The sequence below is a fragment of the Carassius carassius genome, chromosome 44, assembly GCF_963082965.1.
Source record: "Carassius carassius chromosome 44, fCarCar2.1, whole genome shotgun sequence".
NCBI lineage: Eukaryota > Metazoa > Chordata > Actinopteri > Cypriniformes > Cyprinidae > Carassius > Carassius carassius.
This window is the reverse complement of record NC_081798.1, coordinates 16801701-16827145: the sequence shown is the minus strand read 5'-3', so window position 1 is coordinate 16827145 and position 25445 is coordinate 16801701. Positions and strand designations below refer to the sequence as shown.

The 25445-nt window shown below is 43.0% G+C and overlaps 2 protein-coding genes across 2 annotated transcripts in view; both read right to left on the bottom strand.

Annotated features, from left to right (window-relative positions):
• Positions 1-25445, bottom strand: part of snrpe (small nuclear ribonucleoprotein polypeptide E) — a 148066-nt gene that overhangs the window by 61619 nt on the left and 61002 nt on the right. The window lies entirely within an intron of this gene.
• Positions 6463-15694, bottom strand: si:ch211-112f3.4 (EF-hand and coiled-coil domain-containing protein 1). Its single transcript, XM_059537556.1, has 9 exons — positions 15520-15694; positions 14849-15412; positions 13438-13990; positions 9297-9403; positions 8412-8547; positions 8191-8308; positions 7998-8096; positions 7102-7171; positions 6463-7023 (listed from the first exon to the last, which is right to left on the bottom strand). The coding sequence occupies exons 2-9, from the start codon at positions 15408-15410 to the stop codon at positions 6869-6871; spliced, it is 1800 nt and encodes a 599-aa protein (XP_059393539.1). The 5' UTR covers positions 15411-15412; positions 15520-15694; the 3' UTR covers positions 6463-6868.

Here is a 25445-nt window from a genome sequence, read left to right as displayed (position 1 = left end):
GCCAGACTACCAAACCCCTGCCTGGTGTGTATCCGAAGAGCACAGCTCAGGACAGGAGGACAGAAGCGCCTGGAGTGACTGGCATATCTAGGCCATAGAACCTAACAAATGTAGAGGGCGTGGACCACCCCGCAGCGTTGCAGATGTCCAGCATGGATACCCCTGCTAAGAAGGCCTTAGAGGCCGCCATACCCCGAGTAGAGTGAGCCTTGGCTCCCGACAGCGGGGGACGACCAGAGGACTCATAGGTGACGTTGATAGCCTCGACTATCCAACGACTAATAGTCTGCTTAGAAGCAGGAGAACCCCTCTTGGGGGGACCGTAGCACACAAGCAATTGGTCAGTTTTTCTCCACAGGGCAGCTCTGTGGACGTATGCGTCCAGTGCTCGAACCGGACACATACAGTTTAGCTTCGCCTGGTCGGGCTCCCGAAAGGGAGGAGGACAGAAGGCCTGCAGCACTACAGGTCGTGGTGTAACAGAGGGAACCTTGGGAACATATCCCGCTCGAGGGTATATGAACGCTTTAGTCATGCCTGGTGCAAACTCAAGATAAGAAGGGGCCATCAAAAGGGCCTGAAGATCTCCTACTCTCCGCAGAGAGGTAATAGCCAACAGAAAAGAGGTTTTAAGTGTGAGATGTCTGTCTGAGATATCTTGAATAGGTTCAAACGGGGGTTTGCACATAGCCTCTAACACCACAACCAAGTCCCACGGGGGAATACGGGACCGTACTGGAGGTCTCAGCCTCAGTGCACCGCGGAGGAAACGTGTAACTAGGGGGTGTCTTCCCAGAGACTGACCGTCGAGAAGGGTGTGGTAGGCCGCAATGGCCGCCACGTAGACCTTCAGAGTAGAGTGGGTCAACCCTGCAGAGAGCCTAGCCTGTAGAAACTCCAGAACTGTACCAACTGGGCAGTTTGCTGGGTCTAGCTGGCGGTCTCTGCACCATGAAGTGAAAAGCTTCCACTTCAGGGCGTACAGTTTCCTCGTAGAGGGAGCTCTGGATTGGAGTAGGGTCTCCACAACCTCAGTTGAGAGACCAGCTGCTACCAGTTGTGCCCCCTCAGGGGCCACACCCACAGCTTCCACAACTCCGGGCGAGGGTGAATTATCGTGCCCTGCGCCTGTGAGAGTAGGTCTGTCCTGATCGGTATCTCCCACGGAGAGCCGTCGAGGAGCGAGACTAGATCTGAGAACCATACTCGGCCCGGCCAGAACGGGGCTACTAATAACAGACGGACCCCGTCCCGGCGTACTCTCGCCAGAACTCCCGGAAGCAGAGCGATAGGGGGAAAAGCGTACAGACGAAGCCTCGGCCAGGTCTGTACCATAGCGTCCAGTCCCAGAGGAGCTGGATGAACTAGAGAGAACCAGAGGGGACATTGTGACGTCTCCTGAGTCGCAAAAAGGTCTACTTGAGCCCTGCCAAACACTCTCCATATCTGATCTACCACCCGTGGGTGAAGTCTCCATTCCCCGGGCCTCGGCCCCTGCCTCGACAGTATGTCTGCTCCCATATTTAACTTCCCAGGAATATATACTGCTCTTAATGAGAGGAGTTTGTTCTGGGACCACACCAGGATCTGGTGCGCCAGCTTGTACAAAGGGCGCGAACGCAGACCGCCCTGGTGGTTGATGTAAGAGACCACTGATGTGTTGTCGGTGCGCACCAACACATGGTGACCTCTCAGGTCTGGGAGGAAGTGCTTCAGTGCACGATAAACTGCTAGCATTTCTAGACAATTGATATGCCACGTTAGATGGCGATCGCTCCACAGACCACGGGCAGGGTGGCCACTCATGACCGCACCCCAGCCGGTGAGGGACGCGTCCGTCGCTAGTGTCACACGGCGACAAGGAGCTCCCAGCACCGGGCCCTGATTCAAGAACCAAGGTTTCTTCCACATGTCTAAGGCACGGAGGCAGCGCCGCGTGACCTTGATAGTGCGAAGCGGATTGCCCCTCGGGGAAAATCCCTTGGTCTTGAGCCACCACTGTAGGGGTCTCATGTACAGCAGGCCAAGAGGTATCACGTTGGACGCAGCTGCCATCAGACCCAACAATCTCTGAAATTGTTTGACAGTGAGTGACTGGCCTTCTCTGACTCTCTTGACTGAGATGAGGATCGACTCGATACGAGCAGGGGACAATCGTGCCTGCATCGCGGTCGAATCCCATACTACGCCTAGATAGGTGGTTCTCTGAGCCGGAGAAAGTACACTTTTCTTGGTGTTCAGTCTCAAACCCAGCTCCCCCATATGTGCGAGAACGACATCTCGATGTCGAACCGCAATCTGCTCTGACTGAGCTAAAATCAACCAATCGTCGATATAATTGAGAATGCGGATGCCCTGCGTGCGCAGGGGGGCCAGAGCCGCATCTACACACTTTGTGAACGTGCGGGGTGAGAGTGCGAGGCCAAAGGGATGTACTCGATATTGGTAGGCTTCGCCCCCGAAAGCGAACCTCAGAAACTTCCTGTGCTGAGGAAGGATGGAGATATGAAAATATGCGTCTTTGAGATCTATCGTGACAAACCAGTCCTCGGACCTGATCTGAGCTACAACATGCTTGATTGTGAGCATTCTGAACTTCAGTCTCATAACTGAACGATTTAAGACCCTCAAGGCTGTAAAATCCGGACTCCCTATCCTGAGGAGGGACCACCTCGATGGCCCCCTTCTCTAATAGGGTTTCCACTTCCTGTTCCATAACCAGACCCTGCCCGGGGCCCACTATCGTGTGAACGACCCCGTTGAATATAGGCGGCACGGAGCCGAACTGAATGCGGTAGCCTTTTTCTACTATATGCAGGACCCAACGAGATACATTTGGCAGTAGTTTCCACGCTGCTAAATAATCTACTAAGGGAATCAGTCTCTCGAGACTGACCTCTGGTGTAAGAGACCCCCGCAGAGGCGGCGAGCGTCCCAGCCCCGCTACGCGCACGGGCGGAGGATACTGAGAACGATGCTCGCCCGGGGCCGCTGCGCCCTGGAGCACTGGCAGGGTTGGCAGAACGACCCCTAGAGGGCACTGAGGTGGGACGGGCACCGTGGACTGCGGTGTGTACCGTTCTACCCCAGCAGAGGCTGCCCTCTGAAACCCCGGGCCATTGGCGTCAGGGTTTCTTGGCCGAGGACTTCTTAGCTTCGATAACCGCCCTTAAATCTAATTTGGGCTTAGAAGACCTCGGCCTAGAGCGTCGCTGAGACTCTCGTTCCCGACGCGGAGGAGCACGAGAGGCGACGCTCTGCTTCTGGGCCTCGCGGTGTGAGGAGCTAGGGTGCGGCTGGGGCATCTCCTTCCCAGATGCCCCGAGGGAGCGACGAGGGAGGAACTTATGGAACGCCGCCGCCTGTTTGCGGGCCTCCTGGAACCGAACAGAATTAACTGTGTCGCCGAACAGGCCAGTCGGCTGGATCGGGGCGTCCATGAGGCAGACCCTGTCCCGTTCTTTCATATCGGACAGGGTCAACCATAAGTGCCTCTCCGCGGCCACCATAGCTGCCATGGACCGCCCAATCGCTCGGGCGGTCTCCTTGGTGGCGCGGAGGGAGAGATCAGCGGTCCTTCTTAATTCAGAAATATCATGGGACTTGATCTCCTCTCCCTCATCTAGCTCCTTGAGCAGGTCGGCCTGGTACGCCTGTAACACCGCCATGGTGTGCAGACACGCACCAGCCTGACCTGCAGCCGCATGGCTTTTGCCCACCAAAGCCGAAGTTGTTCTTAGTGGCTTTGAGGGCAATGCTGGGGCCTTCAGAGACGATGCCGCGCCAGGGGACAGATAGCTCGCAAGCGTCTGTTCCACCCGGGGCATCGCTCTATAACCGTGCTCTCCCATCCCCACTACATTTCCGTAGTAATCAGACGAGGGGATGTAGAGGCGGGCCGAGAATGGACGTTTCCACGACCTGGCGATCTCATCATGCAGGTCGGGAAAGAATGGAAGGCCCCGGCTGGGAGGTGGCTGACTCGCGCGCAGGAAGCGTTCATCCAGCTTGCTTCTCTGCGGTTCGGTAGACTTTTCGGCGGGCCAATCGATACTTAATTTGGCCACCGCGCGAGTAACCACCTCTAAGAGCTCCTCATACTGTAGCGAGTGGGGTGGCGAATCCCTATCGAGCGACTCCACATCGACCTCCTCGGAGGAAGAGAGGCGGAGCGTCGATCCCTCACCCTGAGTGGAAGGAACCGCTGTGCGTGCTTCCGACTCTAGGGATTGGGTGCCGGATCTGGCAGAAGTGGAAGGAGATAGGGACTGGCCCGTCTCCATTCCCTCTACCAGATCGACTTGCGAACCCCACGAGTGCAGCCGCCGTTCTGCCTCGGCAGAAGCGGGACCAGCACCGCGGGGAACGCTGGCGAAGGCCCCCTCCTCGAAGAGGGCCCTCCGGGAACGAAGCAGCCGCACCGACATTCGCTCACAGTGCGGGCAGTCGGCCCCCTCGAGAGCCGACTCAGCGTGCTTCGAACCCAGGCAAACCACGCACAGGTTGTGTGTATCCCCACCCGTTATATATCTCGGGCAGGGAGGAACACACAGCCTATAACGCGATTTGGAATCGCCATCTGAGTGCTTAACTTTCGCCTTGCTTTTTGGCATGTCTAGGAGCTCTTTTAACTGGACAGACAACAGTAAATAAGACTCACAAGACGGACAAATGACATTCACACACAGAGCGCTTGCTGAAAGACGCGAAGCTGACGCCAGCTGCGTGGCACGTGCTTTTATAGCTTCCTGGTCGCTTACGTCACCACGTCGGTGACGTCACGCCCTTCCATTGGACTGATTACACACGATATTCAGAGTCGCGTACGCTGAACGCGTTCCCCAAAGCGCTTCGACGCAGCTCGAGTTCCTGAAGAGGAACAAGGCCTCATGTTCTATACAGAAGAACAGATTAATACACTTTTCACAAATAGAATACAAAATAGGGCTTGACACTTTTAAATTCAGTTCTTTGTTTTTTAAAAGAAGGTGAGAAAGTGATGTTTATTCACTTGAAGAGGTAAAACTAATTATAAAATATGAACAGTTCCATTTTTAACATTTATTTTATATGAATTTTGACATTTCTGCAACACTTACCACAATTTTGGAACATGCGAATACCGTTTAAAGCAACTATAGCCTATGTATTTTTGAAACTTGAAGCCCCAACAGTTAGGTGAGAGGAATTGACTGTCGTGAAGTACCACGGTACTTTCAAGGAAAGTCATATACTGTATAGCCAATTAATAGTATATTAAAAGTCTTCGGCTGTACACATGCATTTGTTGCTGCTGTAAAGCAGTCCACCCATTTCACAGAATTTAGTAGCCACTCACCAAACTTACTTACTGTACTACATACAGTACTAACTTGTTGCGATGGGAGAAACACAAAGCTTTAAATCAACTGAACCAATTGTTTTGCAAAACGATTCACTGTTTCGAAGCTTCTGAAATACCACACGCTGGTGACGCCTGCTGGTCAGAACGTGTAAATGCAACAAAAACTCAAGCCAAACGCGCTTAAAAACAGCTTTTACAACCCCCCAAAAATGTTTTATTGAAAGTATCATCTATTAAATGTAATTAACGAATAATTTAATACTATTAAAGGGATACTCCACCCCAAAATGAAAATTTTGTTATTAATCACTTAACCCTATGTTGTTCCAAATCCGTAAAAGCTTTGTTCGTCTTCGGATATTTTGGATGAAAGCCGGGAGGCTTGTGACTGTCCCATAGACTGCCAAGTAACTTACACGGTCGAGTTGCAGAAAAGTATGAAAAGCATCATCAGAATATTCCATCTGCCATCAGTGGTTCAACTGTAATATTATGAAGTGACAGAATACTTTTTGTAAACAAAGAAAACAAAAATAATGACTTTATTCAATAATTCCTTTGTCAACAGTCTCCTCTGTGTCTTTCCACATCACTCAAACTGCCTACGCTCTCCTGTGTCAGCCGCGCCACAAGGATGCGCTGTTTCTACGTGTATTTATGCTTCGATTTGAAAGAAAACAGAGCATCCTTGTTGACGGTTGAACTACTGATGGCAGATGGACTTTCATACTTTTCTGGACCTTGACGGCAGTCTATGGGACAGTCACAAGCCTCCCGGTTTTCATCCAAAATATCTTCAGTTGTGTTCGAAGATGAACGAAGCTTTTATGGGTTTGAAACGACATGGGGGAAATGATTAATGACCAAATGTTCATTTTGGGGTGGAGTAACCCTTTAAATATGAAGTTTGTGTACATTATGTGTTCTTTTATCAATTAAGGGCTTGTTTTGATTGTTTTATGTATGCCAGTAAGAGACTGTTAACTACTGCTCATCCTTTTAATTACACAAAAGCCTGATTAAATATATCTACAAATTTGTAAAACTGATCCAAGATAAGGTAAAAAACTATAGATACTGGTTTGATGGTTCGCCAGAGTAGAAAAAAAAAGAAAAGCACCTGTAACTACCCAGAACCGATGTTTGGAAAGAAACAGAAGCAATTCTCCTTGTGTTAAGTCAGATAAGATAAAAGTTGATTTAAGCCCCCTGATTTGTGGTGTGTTTAATATTTTCTAGCAATAAATGTTAAATAAACAAGTTTTAAATAAGTTGTTTTTTTAAAGAAAAAAAATAAGTAACTCACTATGGGTATTAGGGCAGCAGATTTATTTTATATAAAGAAGGAGCTGGTTAGGCACCAAATGTTGTTTGTTCTATTGGTACTCATTTATTTCTTATAAATTAATGAAAAATACGTGTACAATAACTCTGGTAATAATTAATGTCTTAAAAAGTAGAAAATAACAGCACGCTAATCTGTATCCTCATATAAAGTGTCTAAAGTGGGACATCTGTAAAATCTCAGCAGGACATCAGAAGGGGGTTGGATGTGTTTCGGTGACCTGAGGCCCCAGAAGGTCGTGACCCAGCGCTGACCTCCTCTCCTGCATCCAGGAGGTCAGTGGAGAGGAGCTGCCGGCACAGTGTGTCCACCACAAGAACCACCGGAGTGCAGTCTGAAGGAAAACAGGGGTTTATCCAGGAGTTTTGCATGAAAGAAAACAATGTAAATGAAACCGAAAGGCAGAGCTTACCGTGGCTTTTTCTAGTACACAGATCTAGTGTGTTGATCAGTATTTTCCCCAAGATCCTGCGAGAGACTCTCTGTCAGGGGTCAGAACACAGGTTAGTCAGAGGTTTTCAGATTGCAAAGTAGACAGGTGCGTTACAGAGCTGAATCACTAGGTGGCAGTGTGGACTTTTGCACATGAACATGACTTGATCTCTCATTTCCAATGTGAGTAATTAACAGGAAGTCTTATTAACCAGGTAATTTTTAACTCTCTTTCTTTACTCATTATTTGATTTGACTTTGAAAAGTCAAGGCTTTTTAGATTAAAAACGCAAATTAACCAAAAAATTATCAGTGAACTTAGTGAGGGCATTTGCTATTAGAATTGCACATACTACTGTTTGAAATGTTGCATATTGTTTTACGTTTGTAAAAAAAAAAATGCATGTAATATATATTGTATAGCATGTAAGATGTCAGTTTTACATTTTTTCTAAATCATAAACACCTTAATATACATTTTGTAACTGTCTATTTGACAACACATTTTCTCTGTCTTGTTTTTTTTTTTTTTTTTTTTTTTTTAATAATTATGGGCAATTATTTGCAGCATAAACCATAAGATATGTCCACCCTGTCATGGACATATATATTACTTTTAATAAAGTTTTCGTTGCAAAATTAAGATGCAAATTATATTTTCTGAAAGGTATGATGTCCTGGTCCTAAACAGGGTTATTAAAAAAATTATAATAAATGATATAATTACATCTTCAATCACACTGATATAACATTAAATGCTAAATATTTATGAATAAATATAAAATATATATATATCATTCCATAAACCAGTTACTTCAGTAAGCAACTTAGAACACACTTCTTACTCAAAAATCTATTTCTGAATCTAGTTCTCACTTTATGTGGTATCTGCAGCAGTAACGTGAGCGCATCAGTCAGTCTTTCATCCAGCTGTGAATGATAAACCCTCAAACTCTCCATCTCTTTCTGCTTCATCTATGATGTGAAAGAGAAGGCAGACATGCATTAGAGATGATGTGCTGTATGATATTCCATAATAATAGATCATAGATTGTTCTTTAACTCTCACCTTTCCCTCTTGATTTCCCCTTTCATCTGCTTGAGGAATCCAGATGTGTGCTTTAGTGTCTTTGCTGTGAGCAGAGCTCTGAGAGGTAAGCCAGTTACAGTTAGCAGTTTTCTGACACCTGTGGAAGAATACAAGTGTGTGAACATATCAAATTAATACAAAAGCCAAAATGCAGAATTTTTTATAATTTTTGTATTTTTTATTATTGAAGGTATGTTCACCCTTTGGCACAGTTGTGTAACCTGTTGATCAGACGTTTCACCTCCAGGTGGCAGCACTGTCCTTCATCTATGCTCCTCTCCTCCTCTTCCTCATCGGATGCTGCCCGACCCTCTACTGACCTCTGCAGGTCTTCCTCTGCACAGAGATGTCACATGACCACTACTGTCTTTAATTCCCTGCCGTGCATACTATTTTGCAGTGCAAAATACAGTACTGTGCACAAAAAAAAATTGTGGAATACTTTAATTTGTCAAAATGTGAAATATACAGCAATCATGTCATACTATGAAATGCACTCAAATTGATGCACTTGTAGTGTGATGAATGAATTTAAGGTAATCTCATTTTTGACTTACTATTTTACTAGGCTATCAAAAGAGACATTTTTACAGAAAATTGGAGATTTGAAATTGGAAAAAACACTTTTTGTTTTCAAATGTCAAAAAATAAATATACAATTTAGTAATATTGTTCGTTTCTGGAAATGTAAAATCATGTATATTCTTTCATTAGATTACATTATTTATTGGTATTTTTGTTATTGTTTTAATTTACTATTATTATTAATTAAAAAATGTTTGCATTTATTTCTGAGGTAATGCTGCACAGCACTTGCAGAATTAAACATGCAATGCGATGAGGTCACATGAAAAAAGTGAATCTTACTACTGATTTAATTTTTTTTTTTTTTTTTTTTTTGTATGATGCATTAAAAAAAGTTGCTAGTGCACAGTATGCAGAATTCCATTACGACCACATCCACAGCTATACTATCTGTGCATGCAAAATGGAAAATCAAATTCCATCCAGCTTTACAAAAAAATAGATTTCTTACATTCTGAATGCGAAATTGATTTGTTTATGATGGTTTTGTATCCTCTTACCTCTTCTGGCATCATCATGACTGATGGGGGAAGGAGATCCAGACTCACATGGTTTAGATAGTATTTCAGTTTTGTTCATATTCAGCTCTGGGCATGTGCACTGGGCCCTAAGAATAAGTCATACAGCACAGTAAATATTATTAAATAAGGTTCTGTGCAGATGAGTCAAGGTGTCTGGAATCAGAACATTTAATATCACATAACTGATAGAGGATGTTCAGCACGCTGCGTTTATTATGCTGCTGATGCATGAACAGTTTTGATAATTCTCCCAGCAGAGGGTGTGGATTTTCTGAGTCAGGAACCTGGCAGGTTTCGACCTGCTTTTCCAGGTGAGGAATGAGCATTACATCACCACTCTGTGATGCATATAATGAAATATTAACACAGATATTAATCTGCTAAGCGTCAACTGAAAGCCAACAATCTACTTGATTGATTGCAAAGTAAATGTGAGCTAAAGTTTTATATAGCACATTTCGGCCATCTTAATGCATGCTGGAAATGGTCCTAAGAAACGTATTAGTTCATTATACTTAAAAATAACACTTTAGCTTGTGTAATCTCTAAAGCACATTGCATTGCAGTAAGAGGAGAGTTCCGGAAACCTGTGTAAAAACAGTCATTATTTTTGCAACTGTGGTGCTAAAATTACACATACCCTGTTAAAGTTTATGCATTGTTAATTTAATATGATTTAAATAATTAACATTTTAGTTTGAAGAATTGCAGATACTAACAGATGTAAAGTATTTTGTGGGTTTAGTTCTCATCTAATTTCTCTCTCCTTTTCAGACATTTCTTAATTATTACGTTCTAATGAAATAGCACTGTAAAAATCACTGACCACAAATATCTTTGATCTCTGACTGTCCAACATATCTGCTTAAACTTGTGTCTGAACCCTATATCCTTCCTCACAGGATATAATAAGACTTGTAGAGTTGTATGTTGTAATAGATGATTTGCTGTAATACTCACACTTGAAAGCGAATGACTAATAACCATTTGCAGGAAACTGTGCTGCCCTGTGTTATTAAAGCAGCTCATTAACATCTGTCAAGGGAAAATCAGTCATGCTTGCGACAAGTTCTGCAATGCTGCTCCTGTCCAGCCTGTTTCATAGCCAAGCACTGCTTCTTGACTCATCAACACTAAAGCATCAAGATTGTCTAAGTCCTTCAGGGCCGGGCCTGTCCTATAGCGGTCTACATTAGCCGTGTTTCCACTGTCAGGCTTAAACTGGGCGTGCTAGTGCATGCCAGTTGCGTTTCCACTGTCCCTTCCGGGGCTTGATCGTGCCTCGCCGGGGCTTCCTCAGGGGCCCACGGCCAGGGTTTTTTGGCCCGATGAAAACCTTGGGCCAAAGCGGACCAGCTAGGGCTAGAGGAGTGCTTATGAACAAAGGCGGAGTTTCTCCGTGTCTGGAGAGCGTCAGCGCGGTACATTTCAGAAAGATAACAGCTTTAACACCAGTATTAAAGACTTTTTTAAAAAAAAGTTTATATCAAAACTCACTCTTAGTCAGCAGCGAGTGTTTGAAATAACTTGATCCGATGTGGATTATGATCACAATACAAGACAGAAATATTTAGAAGCGATGTAAAAGACTATGCATGATTAACATTAACATTACCGTAGTAAACATGGTAAATGCAACCACTTGGAGAAATCAGACGTCAGCTTCTTATTCTCTATCACAATTGTGTTTTTATTTAGTAACATATTTTATCTGTCATAAGTCTCTCGTCTCGAGAATTTAGCTCCACGTAGAATATGCCATCAAACAAAATTATAACAAAAAGCAGCGATAACACCAGCATTAAAAACTTTTTTTTATAAATTGAGCTCAAAACTCACTTTCAGTCAGCAGTGTGTGTTTGAAATAATTTGATCCAATGTGGATTATAATCATACAAGGCAGAAATATTTATAACATTACCACAGTAAACATCAAACACTATCTTTGATCAACACACGGCCACTTTTATCATGTTGGTTTTGTGATCGCGCTAGTTCCAGTGAGTAATTTCTTAGTTTTCTGATAACTTCTCTTTGTTGGCTCTTTGTATATTTTGATCAATTCAAATTATTCTACTTTGTTTGAAATTCCAGTCTGAAAAGGGGACAACCAATAAAAAATGAGGTAAAATCATCTTAATTTAAAAAAGCTCTTAAAGTGATCGTTCACCCAAAAATGGAAATGTCTTTCAATAAATGCATTTCTTTCCTTGTGGAACATAAAAGACACACTGATTTAGTGTTGCTTTTGACCCCACTGACTTTTATTTAGATTAACAGAATTCTTATACTTAGACAAACTATGAATTTATTCCTTCACAAACACTGTTAAGAAGTTTTGGTTTGTTAAGATTTTTTATGTTCCTGAACATTGAAATTTCTTATGTTCATCAAGGCTGCATTTATTTGATCAAGAATACAGTAAAAACTGTAGCATTGCCAAATATTATTATAATTTAAACTGTTATGTATTTTCAAATGTAATTTATTCATGTGAGGCGAAGCTGAATTTTAAGCACCCTTCAGAAATCATTCTGTTCTGCTGATCTGATGCGCCAAAAAAAAATACAAATTATATATATATATATATATATATATATATACACTCACTTAAAGGATTATTAGTAACACCTGTTCAATTTCTCATTAATGCAATTATCTAATCAACCAATCACATGGCAGTTGCTATAATGCATTTAGGGGTGTGGTCCTGGTCAAGACAATCTCCTGAACTTCAAACTGAATGTCAGAATGGGAAAGAAAGGTGATTTAAGCAATTTTGAGCATGGCATGGTTGTTGGTGCCAGACGGGCCGGTCTGAGTAATTCTGCTAAATTACTGGGATTTTCACGCACAGCCATTTCTAGGGTTTACAAAGAATGATGTGAAAAGGGAAAAACATCCAGTATGCGGCAGTCCTGTGGGCGAAAATGCCTTGTTGATGCTAGAGGTCAGAGAAGAATGGGCCGACTGATTCAAGCTGATAGAAGAGCAACTTTGACTGAAATAACCACTCGTTACAACCGAGGTATGCAGCAAAGCATTTGTGAAGCCACAACACGCACAACCTTGAGGCGGATGGGCTACAACAGCAGAAGACCCCGCCAGCGGGTACCACTCATCTCCACTACAAATAGGAAAAAAGGGGCTACAATTTGCACTCTCACCAAAATCTCACCAAATCTCACCAAAATTGGACAGTTGAAGACTGGAAAAATGTTGCCTGGTCTGATGAGTCTCGATTTCTGTTGAGTCAGAATTTGGCGTAAACAGAATGAGAACATGGATCCATCATGCCTTGTTACCACTGTGCAGGCTGCTGGTGGTGGTGTAATGGTCTGGGGGATGTTTTCTTGGCACACTTTAGGCCCCTTAGTGCCTATTGGGCATTGTTTAAATGTCACGGCCTACCTGAGCATTGTTTCTGACCATGTCCATCCCTTTATGACCACCATGTACCCATCCTCTGATGGCTCCTTCCAGCAGGATAATGCACCATGTCACAAAGCTCGAATCATTTCAAATAGGTTTCTTGAACATGACAATGAGTTCACTGTACTAAAATGGCCCCCACAGTCACCAGATCTCAACCCAATAGAGCATCTTTGGGATGTGGTGGAACGGGAGGTTCGTGCCCTGGATGTGCATCCCACAAATCTCCATCAACTGCAAGATGCTATCCTATCAATATGGGCCAACATTTCTAAAGAATGCTTTCAGCACCTTGTTGAATCAATGCCACGTTGAATTAAGGCAGTTCTGAAGGCGAAAGGGGGTCAAACACAGTATCAGTATAGTGTTCCTAATAATCCTTATTATATATACGTATATATTATTTATATATATTATTTTCAATGTTGAAAACAGTTGTGCTGCTGTATAGTTTCGTGCAAACTGTGATACATTTGTTATTAGGATTCTGTTTTGAATGTAAAGCCCTTCATTATTTCAAAATCTTTTCTTATAAATCTTTACTGATCAATTTAATGCATCCTTGATGAATAAAATTATTAATTTAATTTTTTTTTTTAAACCCTACTGATCCCAAACTTCTTTACCTGTGGTGTAGTTATGCATGTGTGTGACTGAAATGATAGCATGAGATAAATGAAGGATCTACCTGAAGCTCTCCAGTTGGTTCTCCAGACTCTGGACTTGTTCTCGGAGCAGGTCAGCTTGTCGAGCCTGGTCTTGTAAGGCCCTCACACCCTGCAGCCCCGCGGCCAGTGACTGTCTGACCTCTTCTGTCCTCTTCTTAATCTGTGTGTTTTCAGTCCGGATGCTCTCCAGCCTCTCCTGCATCCTGCTAATCTCTCCATAAGCCGCCATCAGCTCTTCCTCTAACCTCTGGTTAAACCTCATGGCTTCCTCCAGCTGTCCATCACGAGAAGCACGGATCAGTTCCAGCTCTCGCTGGAGGTCTTTAGTGCTTCTTCTGGAGTCCCATTCCATGGGTTTGGATTGTTGTGTTTTTATTTTGCCGTCCTGTTTTTCAGGGGTTCCTCCAGCAGTATGTTGGGACGGCACGTCTTTTCGGCGTAAGGCCACCTCCAGTGCCAAACACCGCGCGTCGCTGCTCTGGAGGGCTGAACGCAAGTCCTCCACCAGCTCCCTCAGACTGGCGTTCTCCAGCTCAAGGTGGTCCTGCCATCTCCTCTGAGGGTTAACATCCACTGCAATACAGTAAAAATAGGGTCTTCTTCAGTAATGACTAAACACAACAAAAAACACAGCTTTTTGCTTTCAAAATGACTCCTAGATGTTACCAGTAATTTATTGATCAACTATTTTAATAATTGTATAATAGAAATCAAGACGTATTATATAATTATTATAATATAATTATTTATAAATAAATAATTTTATATTAGATAAATAAGTATTTGTTTAATTTTTTATTACAATGTAATACAATGTAATTCAATTATGTTCTTAAATGTGTAAAGTCATATTAGAATTAAATGACTTTTTTATATGAAGATGATGATAATGTATATATTTTTTTTTTTAGTTTTTTTTTAGGGCTACAGTGATATTCAACATTGCAATGCTAGAAAACTACAAATTAATTCAGAGAAATTAGAAATGTACTAATTGGTTATTTTAAACATTAATTGTGTAAATATAACTTATTGTTTAAATTATAAATGTAATATATATGGCTTATGAGTATATTCCTATAAATGCATTTTGTACTTGTTTTTAACATTTTTTTAACTTGTATGAAATATGATCAGTAAATAAATAATTGAATTTTTTTATTATTATTATTATCATTTAGAAGTTTTGTATGCAATATGCATTTGTTTTATGGCACAGACACTCATAAATCTCCCTAAAATAAATCTTTATTATTCATCATTAAAGGCTAAAAACGTCCCCTAAGGCTTGAGTTTTTGGATGGAAAAATACAGCTGTTAAATTAGTCCATCTGTCCTGACAGCTCAGGTGTGTGTGTGTGTGTGTGTGTGTGTGTGTGTGTGTGTGTGTGTGTGTGTGTGTGTGTGTGTGTGTGTGTGTGTAGCTCCTACCTGCGCTTCTCTTGGGGTCCAGAGCAGAGCTCTGCAGATGATGCGGATCCTGAGAGGGTCCGGTTCTCCTTACTGACCTCCTCCGGTTCTGTTGGTCTGCAGACAGATCAAAGCTGACGCACTTTCTCCTCCGGACGCGAGGACACCGGAGTCTGATCTCGCGCTCGATGTGCTCGGTCTCCTCGCTGACCGGAAGTCGAACTCCCGTCTGTCCTTCCTGCGCTTTTACCGAAAAAAACCCACAAAGCCGTTCGTGGAAATCTTTAAAGTTCAGCACAAGAGGAAGTCCATCGCAAATATCCTGGTGCTCTGATGTGCCGGTGCTCTCTGTGCTCGCGGGGATCCCCAAAATCAAACACAGACTCTTAAAGTCCTCATCCGAGACGAGGTCATCACCCTGGTTAAAGGCGAGGTGATGAAACACCTCCTGGAGATACTGGTCCACACCGGTGGCCAAAACCACGATCTCGTTTTCAACGCATGGATCTGGGCTGAAGTGGTGCGTTAGCGCGCATTTGAGCCACTCACTTTTACGCGCCGCGCGGATCGGCGAAATCTGCATTTCTGCGGAGACACCCACAACACACCCGGGTTTCTACATGCCCAACTCCTTCACACAACTAACACCATCGTGTATTCACAACATGTGCTGCAAATAATTGTTAACTTACCAGATAGGAGTATTAGAAGTAACACTTTACATTACAGCGCCAATTTTCTATAGCCTATAACATTTAGCCTAATAATTAACTTGATACAAAATGCATTGACTTTAAATCCTTTCCTCAACCTCTTCCTTCAGGGATCGTGGTTGTGTGCTTTTTCTAAAGACCCACTCCACCCTTTGACAGAGGAGGTGTGTGTGTGTGTGTGTGTGTGTGTGGTGTTTTCCATGGGCACGTGAAAGCTTTCAGATCTGTCCAATCACTGCTCACTTCAGGCTGAGGATTTCTGGACCTCGACCAAGAGAGTGTTCTTCTCTGGAGCTTGAAGACACTTAATACAGGTAGTGTGGCCTCTTGTAAATGGCAGCTTTTATCTAAGTTTACAGATCCCTTTGAGGAGTTTTCAAGCGTGACTCACTGACTTACAAGAGACTAAAATGAAGCAGATAACACCCATGCAGATAGCCCATAAGTTACGTTTAAGCCTTAAAAACATAAATATAAATATCCATAGATGGCATAAAATGTTGATTTTTATTTATTTATTTCAAACGAGTAAAAAGAAAAAAAGAAGAAGAAAAAATGTTTTATACACATCAAGGACTCATTTTCTTAAAATAATATTCTATATAATATTAATGTTATAATAATTTTTATATGCATAAATGAATACTTAAAATTTAACTGTATTTTATTTACCACCACATCATTTTTTTATGTGTTCTGTGTTCTGACATTCCATGACCTTTTAACCATTTTTATTAAAATGACCATATACACACACACACACACACACACATAATAAATGATAATTGTCTGCTATTGATCATTTAAATAAATATGTGTGTGTGTTAATATATATATATATATATATATATATATATATATATATATATATATATATATATATATATATGGCTGATATAGATCAGCATGCCAAGTTTACAAATAGCTAGTACATCATGTTTCTGCTTTAGAAATAGAGGTCTAATATAACTGGAGACAGTCTCTAAATAAAATACTAGCTACCATTTAACTAGTGTATGTGTCAAGTTCTGCTACATATCAGTTTATCTGTGACACTAGATACTTATCAGTGTAACGACAGTAAGAAAGTGGCCTATAGCTTGAGTCACAAGCCTTTGTTTCTTGACTGGAACTTACTGTAGGTTGATACGGGGTGACTTCCCGTAAAAAAGACCCTTGCAGACATGTGATACCAAAGTCCTGTGTTAGTGTCTCTCAGACACCACTCCTGAAATAACTGTCCTCCCCACATCTTAGTTCATGACAAATACTGTCATCCCACAGGAAATACTCCCACAAATACACCTGATAGCTCATTCTGTCATGTGCCAGATTGTATTTACCCACCAAACCTTTTTTTCTGTGTATTGACTCAGAGAAAAGTGCGTCGAAAAAGATTTTGTTGAAAGGTGAGTGTAAGCACTAAGGTAAAATAGTCAGTTATTGCTTAGGTGTTTTTTTTTTTCAGTCTCTGTCCTACTTTTGTTGTTATGTCTTAAATCTACTTGAATCATGTTATATCTCTTTGTGAAGCACCAGAATGTCTATAGATGTAAGATATCATGCTATCACACATTTGGTGCTTTCTGTCAGGTCTTGATGAGACAAGTCAAGACTCCAGACGGTGACCTATTTTACAGAAAAGCAGACATAATTTTTGTCAATCGTGGATCAAAGACATGTCAGTCTAAAATAGTCCTAAAATAGAAAGTTCCTTATAAATTACACCAGTTTTACTGTTGTCTGGTACAAACAGAGTAGTGTTTTTGCATGTCCTTAGGTGTTATGAAGAATTTGGCTCATCAAACAACAATCAGAAATTATAATATTAATCGTAGAATATTTTATTCATCCAAAATTCATAATTTAAAACAAGATTATGATATTATTTATGACTTTCATAATTGCTATTGTGTTTTAGGTATTTTTATGTATTATCAGACATAGTTTTTGTAATACTAAAATGAATTATAATTACAGTATAGTAATTATATATTTATTTATTTATTTTTTGGCGCATCAGATCAGCAGAACAGAATGATTTCTGAAGGGTACTTAAAATTCAGCTTCACGTCACAGGAATAAATTACATTTGAAAATATACAGTATATATATACAGTTTTAGAAAAATTTACATAGCTATTTGGAATTTGTAAAGTGTAACAAAGAAAAAAAAATCCACAGTTTGGCCCTCAATATGGAGAACAGCAAACATCCCACATCCATTTGTTAAAGATTACCCAGAAACCTGTTCAACTGCTTCAGGTAATCTACAGGTAAAACATCAACATCACAATTGTGTTAATTGTTTCCCTCTTGTGTTTGGTTACATTTTATTGCCACACTTTATATTGAAAGAAGTTGTTAAGATAAGCAAAGCACAATCTAAACACAACACGAAAGACGGCTGCAAGCAGACCAAATGAGTGATGAGAGCACTTTAACCGCTGCGAAGAAGTCACTCGCAGAATAAATCCTCTCAATAGGCTTCCTAATGACGCATGAAATCGGTGTAATTTATTTTGACAGCTTCTCTGTAATCTTTTTCAGTTTACTCTGATTTTCAGAGACATCCTTAGGCAAATGGGATCGTAATGCTGTGCTTGGAACGGCATTAAAGGGTTAGTTCACCCGAGAATGAAAATTCATCCATCTTCTACTCACCCTCGAAGCATCCAAGAAATATGTGACTTTCTTGTTTCAGAATAATACAATCAAAGTTATATAAAAAATCATCTTTGTTCTTCCAAGCCTTTTAATGGGGGTAAGCGGGTGTTTGTTGTCATCAGTTCAGAAGACGTGAAATAAAGAGCGTGCATCTGTAATAAAACATCACAACAATTTTTTATATACAGTACAGACCAAAAGTTTGGACACACCTTCTCATTCAAAGAGTTTTCTTTATTTTCATGACTATGAAAATTGTAGAGTCACACTGAAGGCATCAAGGCATACAATTTTCATAGTCATGAAAACAAAGAAAACTCTTTGAATGAGAAGGTGTGTCCAAACTTTTGGTCTGTACTGTAACTTCGATTGTATTATTCTGAAAGAAAAAAGTCACAAACACCTAGGAAGCTTCGAGGGTGAGTAGAAGATGGACGAATTTTCATTCTCGGGTGAATTAACCCTTTAAGAGCAGGGGTGTTAGGGGTCAAAGGGGCAAGGGGAGAAATTACAGACCATGTTTCTGGAAGGTAATTTCCCTTTGGGATGTTGGCTTTTGCTCAGTTTATATGTTCTTCTGAGAGTCAAACTCAATGCAAGTCATGAGCAGGTATAGACAAACACCAGCGCTCATGCACAACACCTTATCACACCCTTCCTTGACCTAGATTTGGTCTCAGAGAAAATATCCCACCTCATTTTAGGGATGTCCAGGTCTCTGACTCTGCTGAGATGTCTTCTGAAAGTCCGGATGAGATCTATGAGACTCAAATTGCAAAAGCAATTTAATCTCATAGGTGTCTAGGAGAAACTATTTAGAAGAGATCTTATCTTCACTGGAAATGAGAAATGTTGAGAGGTCTTCATATCAGTTGTGTGACGTTTTATCACATTTATGCGTTCAGCTGATAATATTTTTCTCAGATTTAGATGTTTTTACTTTCAGAAGTGCTCTAATGTGTAGGCATTCGAATGTCTTATTGATTTCTCTGAAATTCCTGTGGTTCTTCACACAGTTCCTTATCTTACTGATGTTTACAACAGTCTGTAAAAGACACTAAATTCATGTTTGTGTTCCACCATTGTGCCAACTTTGTTTGGGTATGAAGTTTAACTGAAATTAATGATGGATTTCAGTTTCTGAACCTCACTGGAATTTTTTGAGATTACGATGTGCTAGCTATATAAGACATCAAAGCCATAATATGGATCAATATTTCCTGGCAAAAACATATTTCACCTGTCATCCACAAGTCCATCAAAATTACGTTTAACATAACTTGTTTATCACATTGATTTGTTTTATATTAAAATGCAAAGAAAGTATAATCCATTCATTGTTATCAACAACAAAGTGAATTAAGTATTAAATTATGGCAAGTTTTCACAAACTGGGTTCATGAAGGAACTGCAGGGGGTTTATGAATTTAATGAAAAGCTAATAATTAAGAAATAAAAATGTAAAATTAAAATAATTAATTTGAAAACAAAGTCAATCAAAATAAACCACTTACTAAAAATGGGATCATTTGTTTTCCTGTATGCCATGTAGGCAAATTTAGAAAGGAAAATGGAAAAGATTCTAAATAATTAATAAATTATGACTAATTTATTGCTATATGTAATCAAGTAATCTATAAAAAAATAACTGTAGTCTGATTATGAGTATTTAATATTCAATCTAATTCAATCTAATTACAAGTGCTTGATTTTTGGAAACTGATTACATAATCCAAATTACATGTAATCAGTTACTACCCACTTTGTGGGTGAAGTCTGTGTGTTACGCGTCAGCACTGATTAGTTTGTGGGCGTCTCCGTTAATTGTCATCAGCAACAGCTGTCACTCATTACTCATCCCTATATATTGGCTTGTCTAGCGTCTTGTGTTCGTGAGAGCGTTGTTTCATGTTTATGACCTAAGCTTTGCTTTCTTGTGTGTTTCTGTGTTGGATGTCCGTCTCTCCCCGGAACCCCGTCCACTTTACGCAACCCACCACCAAGCAACACCACTTACCTTTGGCTCGCTTCCCCGCAGTTCCTGTGTCACCCTCTCCTGCTGCCTACTCACCTCCGCCTTCCGGATTCGTCACTCATCACCACCATCTTGGACTGTGCATTCCTCCCAGCGTTGTTTGTGTCTTAAGTACTGTCTGTATCATTGTCTTCATTAAATATCATTAATCTCACACTTGCTTCCTGCCACTCCTTCACCCAGTCGTTACAGAACGCTCTCACCAAACATGGAAGCAGCGAGCACCACTTCACTGTCTGAATTCATTCACCACAGCGTCAACTGCATGGATCAGCAGCAGGAGAGCATCGTGAACACCGGACGCGCGATCCAAGCGCTGGTGACACAGGTGTCCGAGCTCACCCAGCGGATACATCAACTCACCTCTCCCACTGCGCCCACCGCACCGCCTGAGCCGCCCGTCCCCCGGGAGACCTCCCAGGACCACTTCCGGCCAGAGCCGCGACTTCCGGCGCCAGAGAGTTACTCCGGTGAGCCAAACTTTTGCAAGACTTTCCTTAACAAATGTTCCATGCATTTTGCATTGAAGCCCCGCATCTTCGCGACAGAGGATTTCAAGGTTGCATTTGCTCTTACCCTACTCTCTGGCAGGGCCGCCTTTTGGGGGACGACGGTGTGGGAGAATCAACATCCGTGTTGCGCCTCGTTCCACGCCCTCTCCGAAGAGATGAAACGGGTGTTCGATCGAGCTGCAGCCGGCAGGGAGCCCGCTCACCAGCTCTCGGACCTCAAACAAGGAGAATCATCGGTGGCGGACTATTCCATTCAGTTCCGCACCCTGGCAGCCGCGTGCCAGTGGAACAAGGCGGCGCAGTGGGATCGATTCCTGCATGGGCTGGCCGACCGTGTTCAGAAGGAGATCTACCTCCTCAAGCTGCCCCCAATGTTCAATGGCCTAATCGACCTGGCACTCTGGGTGGACACTCGGATTAACCGCCTGGGTAGACAAGTCAGTCCTACACGCCATTACGTCTCTCCGGAAAGGGGCTGATCGAGTCGAGAGAACATGGTCGGTCCCGTCAACGATCACAAACCCATGCAGGTAGGTAGAGCTCGGCTTTCCCGGAGGGAGAGAGAGCGGCGGAGGTCCCAAGGACTATGCTTATATTGCGGTGGCTCGGAGCATTCCATCCATTCCTGCCCGCTAAAAAGAGCCAGCCCGGTAGTAAGTTTGAGGCTACTATCGGGTGGGATCTCCGCCGGGAACTCCTCAACCACATCATCGATTCTCCTTCCAGTGGAACTGCGGTGGGAGAACCACACTCACGACTGTCACGCCCTTCTGGACTCTGGGGCCGAAGGTAATTTCATTGACTCTCCCCTTGCACGCCACTTAAACCTTCCAGTCCTTCCTGTGTCTCATCCCATCCATGTCTCCGCACTCAATGGCCAGGAACTGCCACACGTCACCCACTACACTGAACCCATAACTCTGCTCACCTCAGGCAACCACAGTGAAATCATATCCTTTTAACTCATGGACTCCCCTTTAAGCCCCTTTTTGTTTTAGGTCACCCCTGGTTAATCAAACATAATCCACGAGTGGATTGGGGTTCCAACACCGTCACCTTGTGGAGTGAAAGTTGTCATGAGTCTTGTCTGGTTTCTGCTTGTCCTGTTGTGCCTGTTTCTGTCTTTCAGAAAGAGACCATGGTGTTATCAAACGTCCCTGCAGAGTACTTGGACCTGAAGGAGGTGTTCAGTAAGAACCGCGCTGCTTCTCTTTCTCCGCATCGTCCCTATGACTGTGCTATAGATTTAGTGCCAGGTAAGTCTCCGACCTAAAGGCAAGCTTTACTCTCTTTCTATTCCGGAGAGGGAGGCCATGGAGAAATACATTTCTGATTCCTTGGCATCGAGGTTCATCCGCCCTTCCTCTTCTCCAGCGGGGGCGGGATTCTTTTTTGTGCGTAAGAAGGATGGTTCTCTGTGACCTTGTATTGACTACCAAGAGCTAAACAACATCATGATAAAGAACACCTATCAGTTACCCTTGATGTCTTCAGCTTTTGAGAGGTTACAGGGAGCATCCGTATTCACAAAATTGGATTTACGTAACGCTTATCATTTGGTCCGCATCAGGAAGGGGGATGAATGGAAAACCGCCTTTAACACCCCTAGAGGGCACTTTGAATATTTGGTGATGCCGCTCGGGCTCTCCAACTCACCAGGGGTTTTCCAAGCACTCGTTAATGACGTGTTGAGAGACATGGTAGATCAGTTTATATATGTTTACCTGGATGACATACTGATTTTTTCTTCCTCTCTCCAGGAACATGTTCAACACGTCAGACAAGTGCTCCAGAGGTTACTCGAGAATGGGCTTTTTGTCAAGGCGGAGAAATGCATATTCCATGCACAGTCTGTCCCCTTCCTAGGGTATATCGTCTCGTCCGAGGGAATACTGCATTTACCAACCTCAAGAGCCGCTTCGTTTCGGCTCCCATCCTTGTAGCTCCTGATTCCACATGGCAGTTCGTGGTGGAGGTCGACGCATCAGAGGTGGGGGTAGGAGCAGTTCTTTCCCAACGTGCTGCCTTGGACGATAAGATGCATCCCTGCGCGTTTTTCTCACATCGTTTATCTCCGGCTGAACGCAATTATGACATTGGTAACAGAGAATTGTTGGCCGTCAAATTAGCTTTAGAGGAGTGGCGTCACTGGTTGGAAGGGTCAGGGGTACCTTTCATTGTTTGGACCAATCACAAGAATTTAGAGTACATTAGAACTGCCAAAAGACTCAATTCCAGACAGGTTCGGTGGGCACTTTTTTTCGGTCGTTTTGATTTTACTCTGTCGTACCGCCCGGGTTCCAAAAATGTCAAACCCGATTCTTTGTCACGTCTTTTTGATACCTCCACCCGCCCGGTGACTCCCGAGTGTATTTTACCTGAGAAAATAGTCGTCTCAGCACTTGAATGGGAGGTCGAATCGAAGGTCAAGACGGCCTTAGAAGGGGTAACGCCTCCGGCCGGTTGCCCACCGAATCGTTTATTTGTGCCAGAAGAGTTACGGTCCGAAGTTATTCAGTGGGGTCACTGCTCTAACGTTGATTGTCATCCAGGGATAAGCCGAACCAAGGGGTTAGTTAAACAATGATTCTGGTGGCCACTTATGGCTCGTGAAGTCCACGATTATGTTTTGGCTTGCTCAGTTTGCGCCAGTGGTAAGTCGTCTAACCGGCCTCCTGATGGGCTTCTTCAACCGCTGTCTGTCCCTTCGAGACCCCGGTCACATATCGCACTAGATTTTGTTACCGCCCTCCCGCCCTCTAATGGCATGACGGTCATTTTGACCGTAGTGGACCGGTTCTCGAAGGCGGCACATTTCATTCCCTTGCCCAAATTACCTACAGCCAAGGAGACAGCGGTCACTGTCCTAGATCACATCTTTCGGTTACATGGCCTCCTGGTAGTCGTGGTTTCTGACAGGGGATCCCAATTCATATCCAAATTTTGGAATGAATTTTGTAAATTGCTAGGAGCGACGGTTTGTCTGTCTTCGGGTTATCATCCCCAGAGTAACGGGCAGTCTGAGCGAGCCAACCAAGATTTAGAGAGAACGTTGCGATGTTTGGTCTCCAAGAATCCTTGTTCCTGGAGCCAACAACTCTCTATGGTGGAGTACGCTCACAATTTGTTACCAGTGTCAGCAACGGGCCTCTCTCCGTTTCAGTGCAGCATAGGTTACCAGCCACCAGCTTTTCCTAGTCTGGAATCTGAAGTCACGGTCCCCTCCGCTCACGCATTTGTCCAGAGGTGCCACCGCACCTGGACCAGAGCCCGCGAGACTCTGCTCCAGATGAGGGAGCGCACTAAGGCCAGGCCGATCGCCACTGGTCAAAGCCTCCCGTTTACGTCGTGGGTCAAAAAGTGTGGCTTTCTACTAACAATATTCCTCTCCATTCCGTTTCTAACAAATTAGCTCCCAAATTCATTGGCCCGTTTACTGTCACCAAGATCATTAGTCCGGTGACAGTCTGCCTCAAACTACCTCCAGCGTACAGGAGAATACATCCCGCCTTCCATGTGTCCAAAATTAAACCCGTGTTTTATTCACGTATTAATCCGCCTACCCCGGTTCCCCCGCCGCCGGGTCTCGTAGATGGGGAACCGACCTATTCAGTTAATCGTATTCTGGACTCGAGACGGAGGGGACGAGGATTCCAGTACTTGGTGGACTGGGAAGGTTACGGTCCGGAGGAGAGGAGTAGGGTACCTGCTAGGGACATACTGGATCACTCCCTTATTGATGATTACAATCAGCAGGTAGGCCCTTCTGGGAACTCCAGGAGGCGTTCATAGAGGGGGGGGGTACTGTCACGGTTGGTAAACCGTGATCTCTGGGTTTTGCACTTTGTGGGTGAAGTCTGTGTGTTACGTGTCAGCACTGATTAGTTTGTGGGCGTCTCCGTTAATTGTCATCAGCAACAGCTGTCACTCATTACTCATCCCTATGTATTGGCTTGTCTAGCGTCTTGTGTTCGTGAGAGCGTTGTTTCATGTTTATGACCTATGCTTTGCGTTCTTGTGTGTTTCTGTGTTGGATGTCCTTCTCTCCCCGGAACCCCGTCCACTCTACGCAACCCACCACCAAGCAACACCACTTACCTTCGGCTCGCTTCCCCGCAGTTCCTGTGTCATCCTCTCCTGCTGCCTACTCACCTCCGCCTTCCGGATTCGTCACTCATCACCACCATCTTGGACTGTGCATTCCTCCCAGCGTTGTTTGTGTCTCAAGTACTGTCTGTATCATTGTCTTCATTAAATATCATTAATCTCGCACTTGCTTCCTGCCACTCCTTCACCCATTCGTTACACTACCCAGCTTTTATTTTATTTTTGTTATATACAGAAACACTATATTTACATCATGAAACATTTTTTTTCTTTGTATATATATATATATATATATATATATATATATATATATTGTGCACCTGAACTTTTTGAAACTTTAAATTTACTTTCATAAGCATATCCAGTCCAGCACCCATGCAGGTTCTGTCCCTAGTTGTTGTTGTGCTATTATATAACTCATTCATGCATTTACATTGTGACATTTCACACTGAATGAAGGCTAAAAACTTTAAGCAAACGATCTATTGAAGCACTTTTCTTTTCAATTCATTGCATATGTGTTTCCGCCACCTGGTTAGTGAGCCTCTCCTTTTTCCTTCCAAATGAACCAGTTTCTTTTTAAC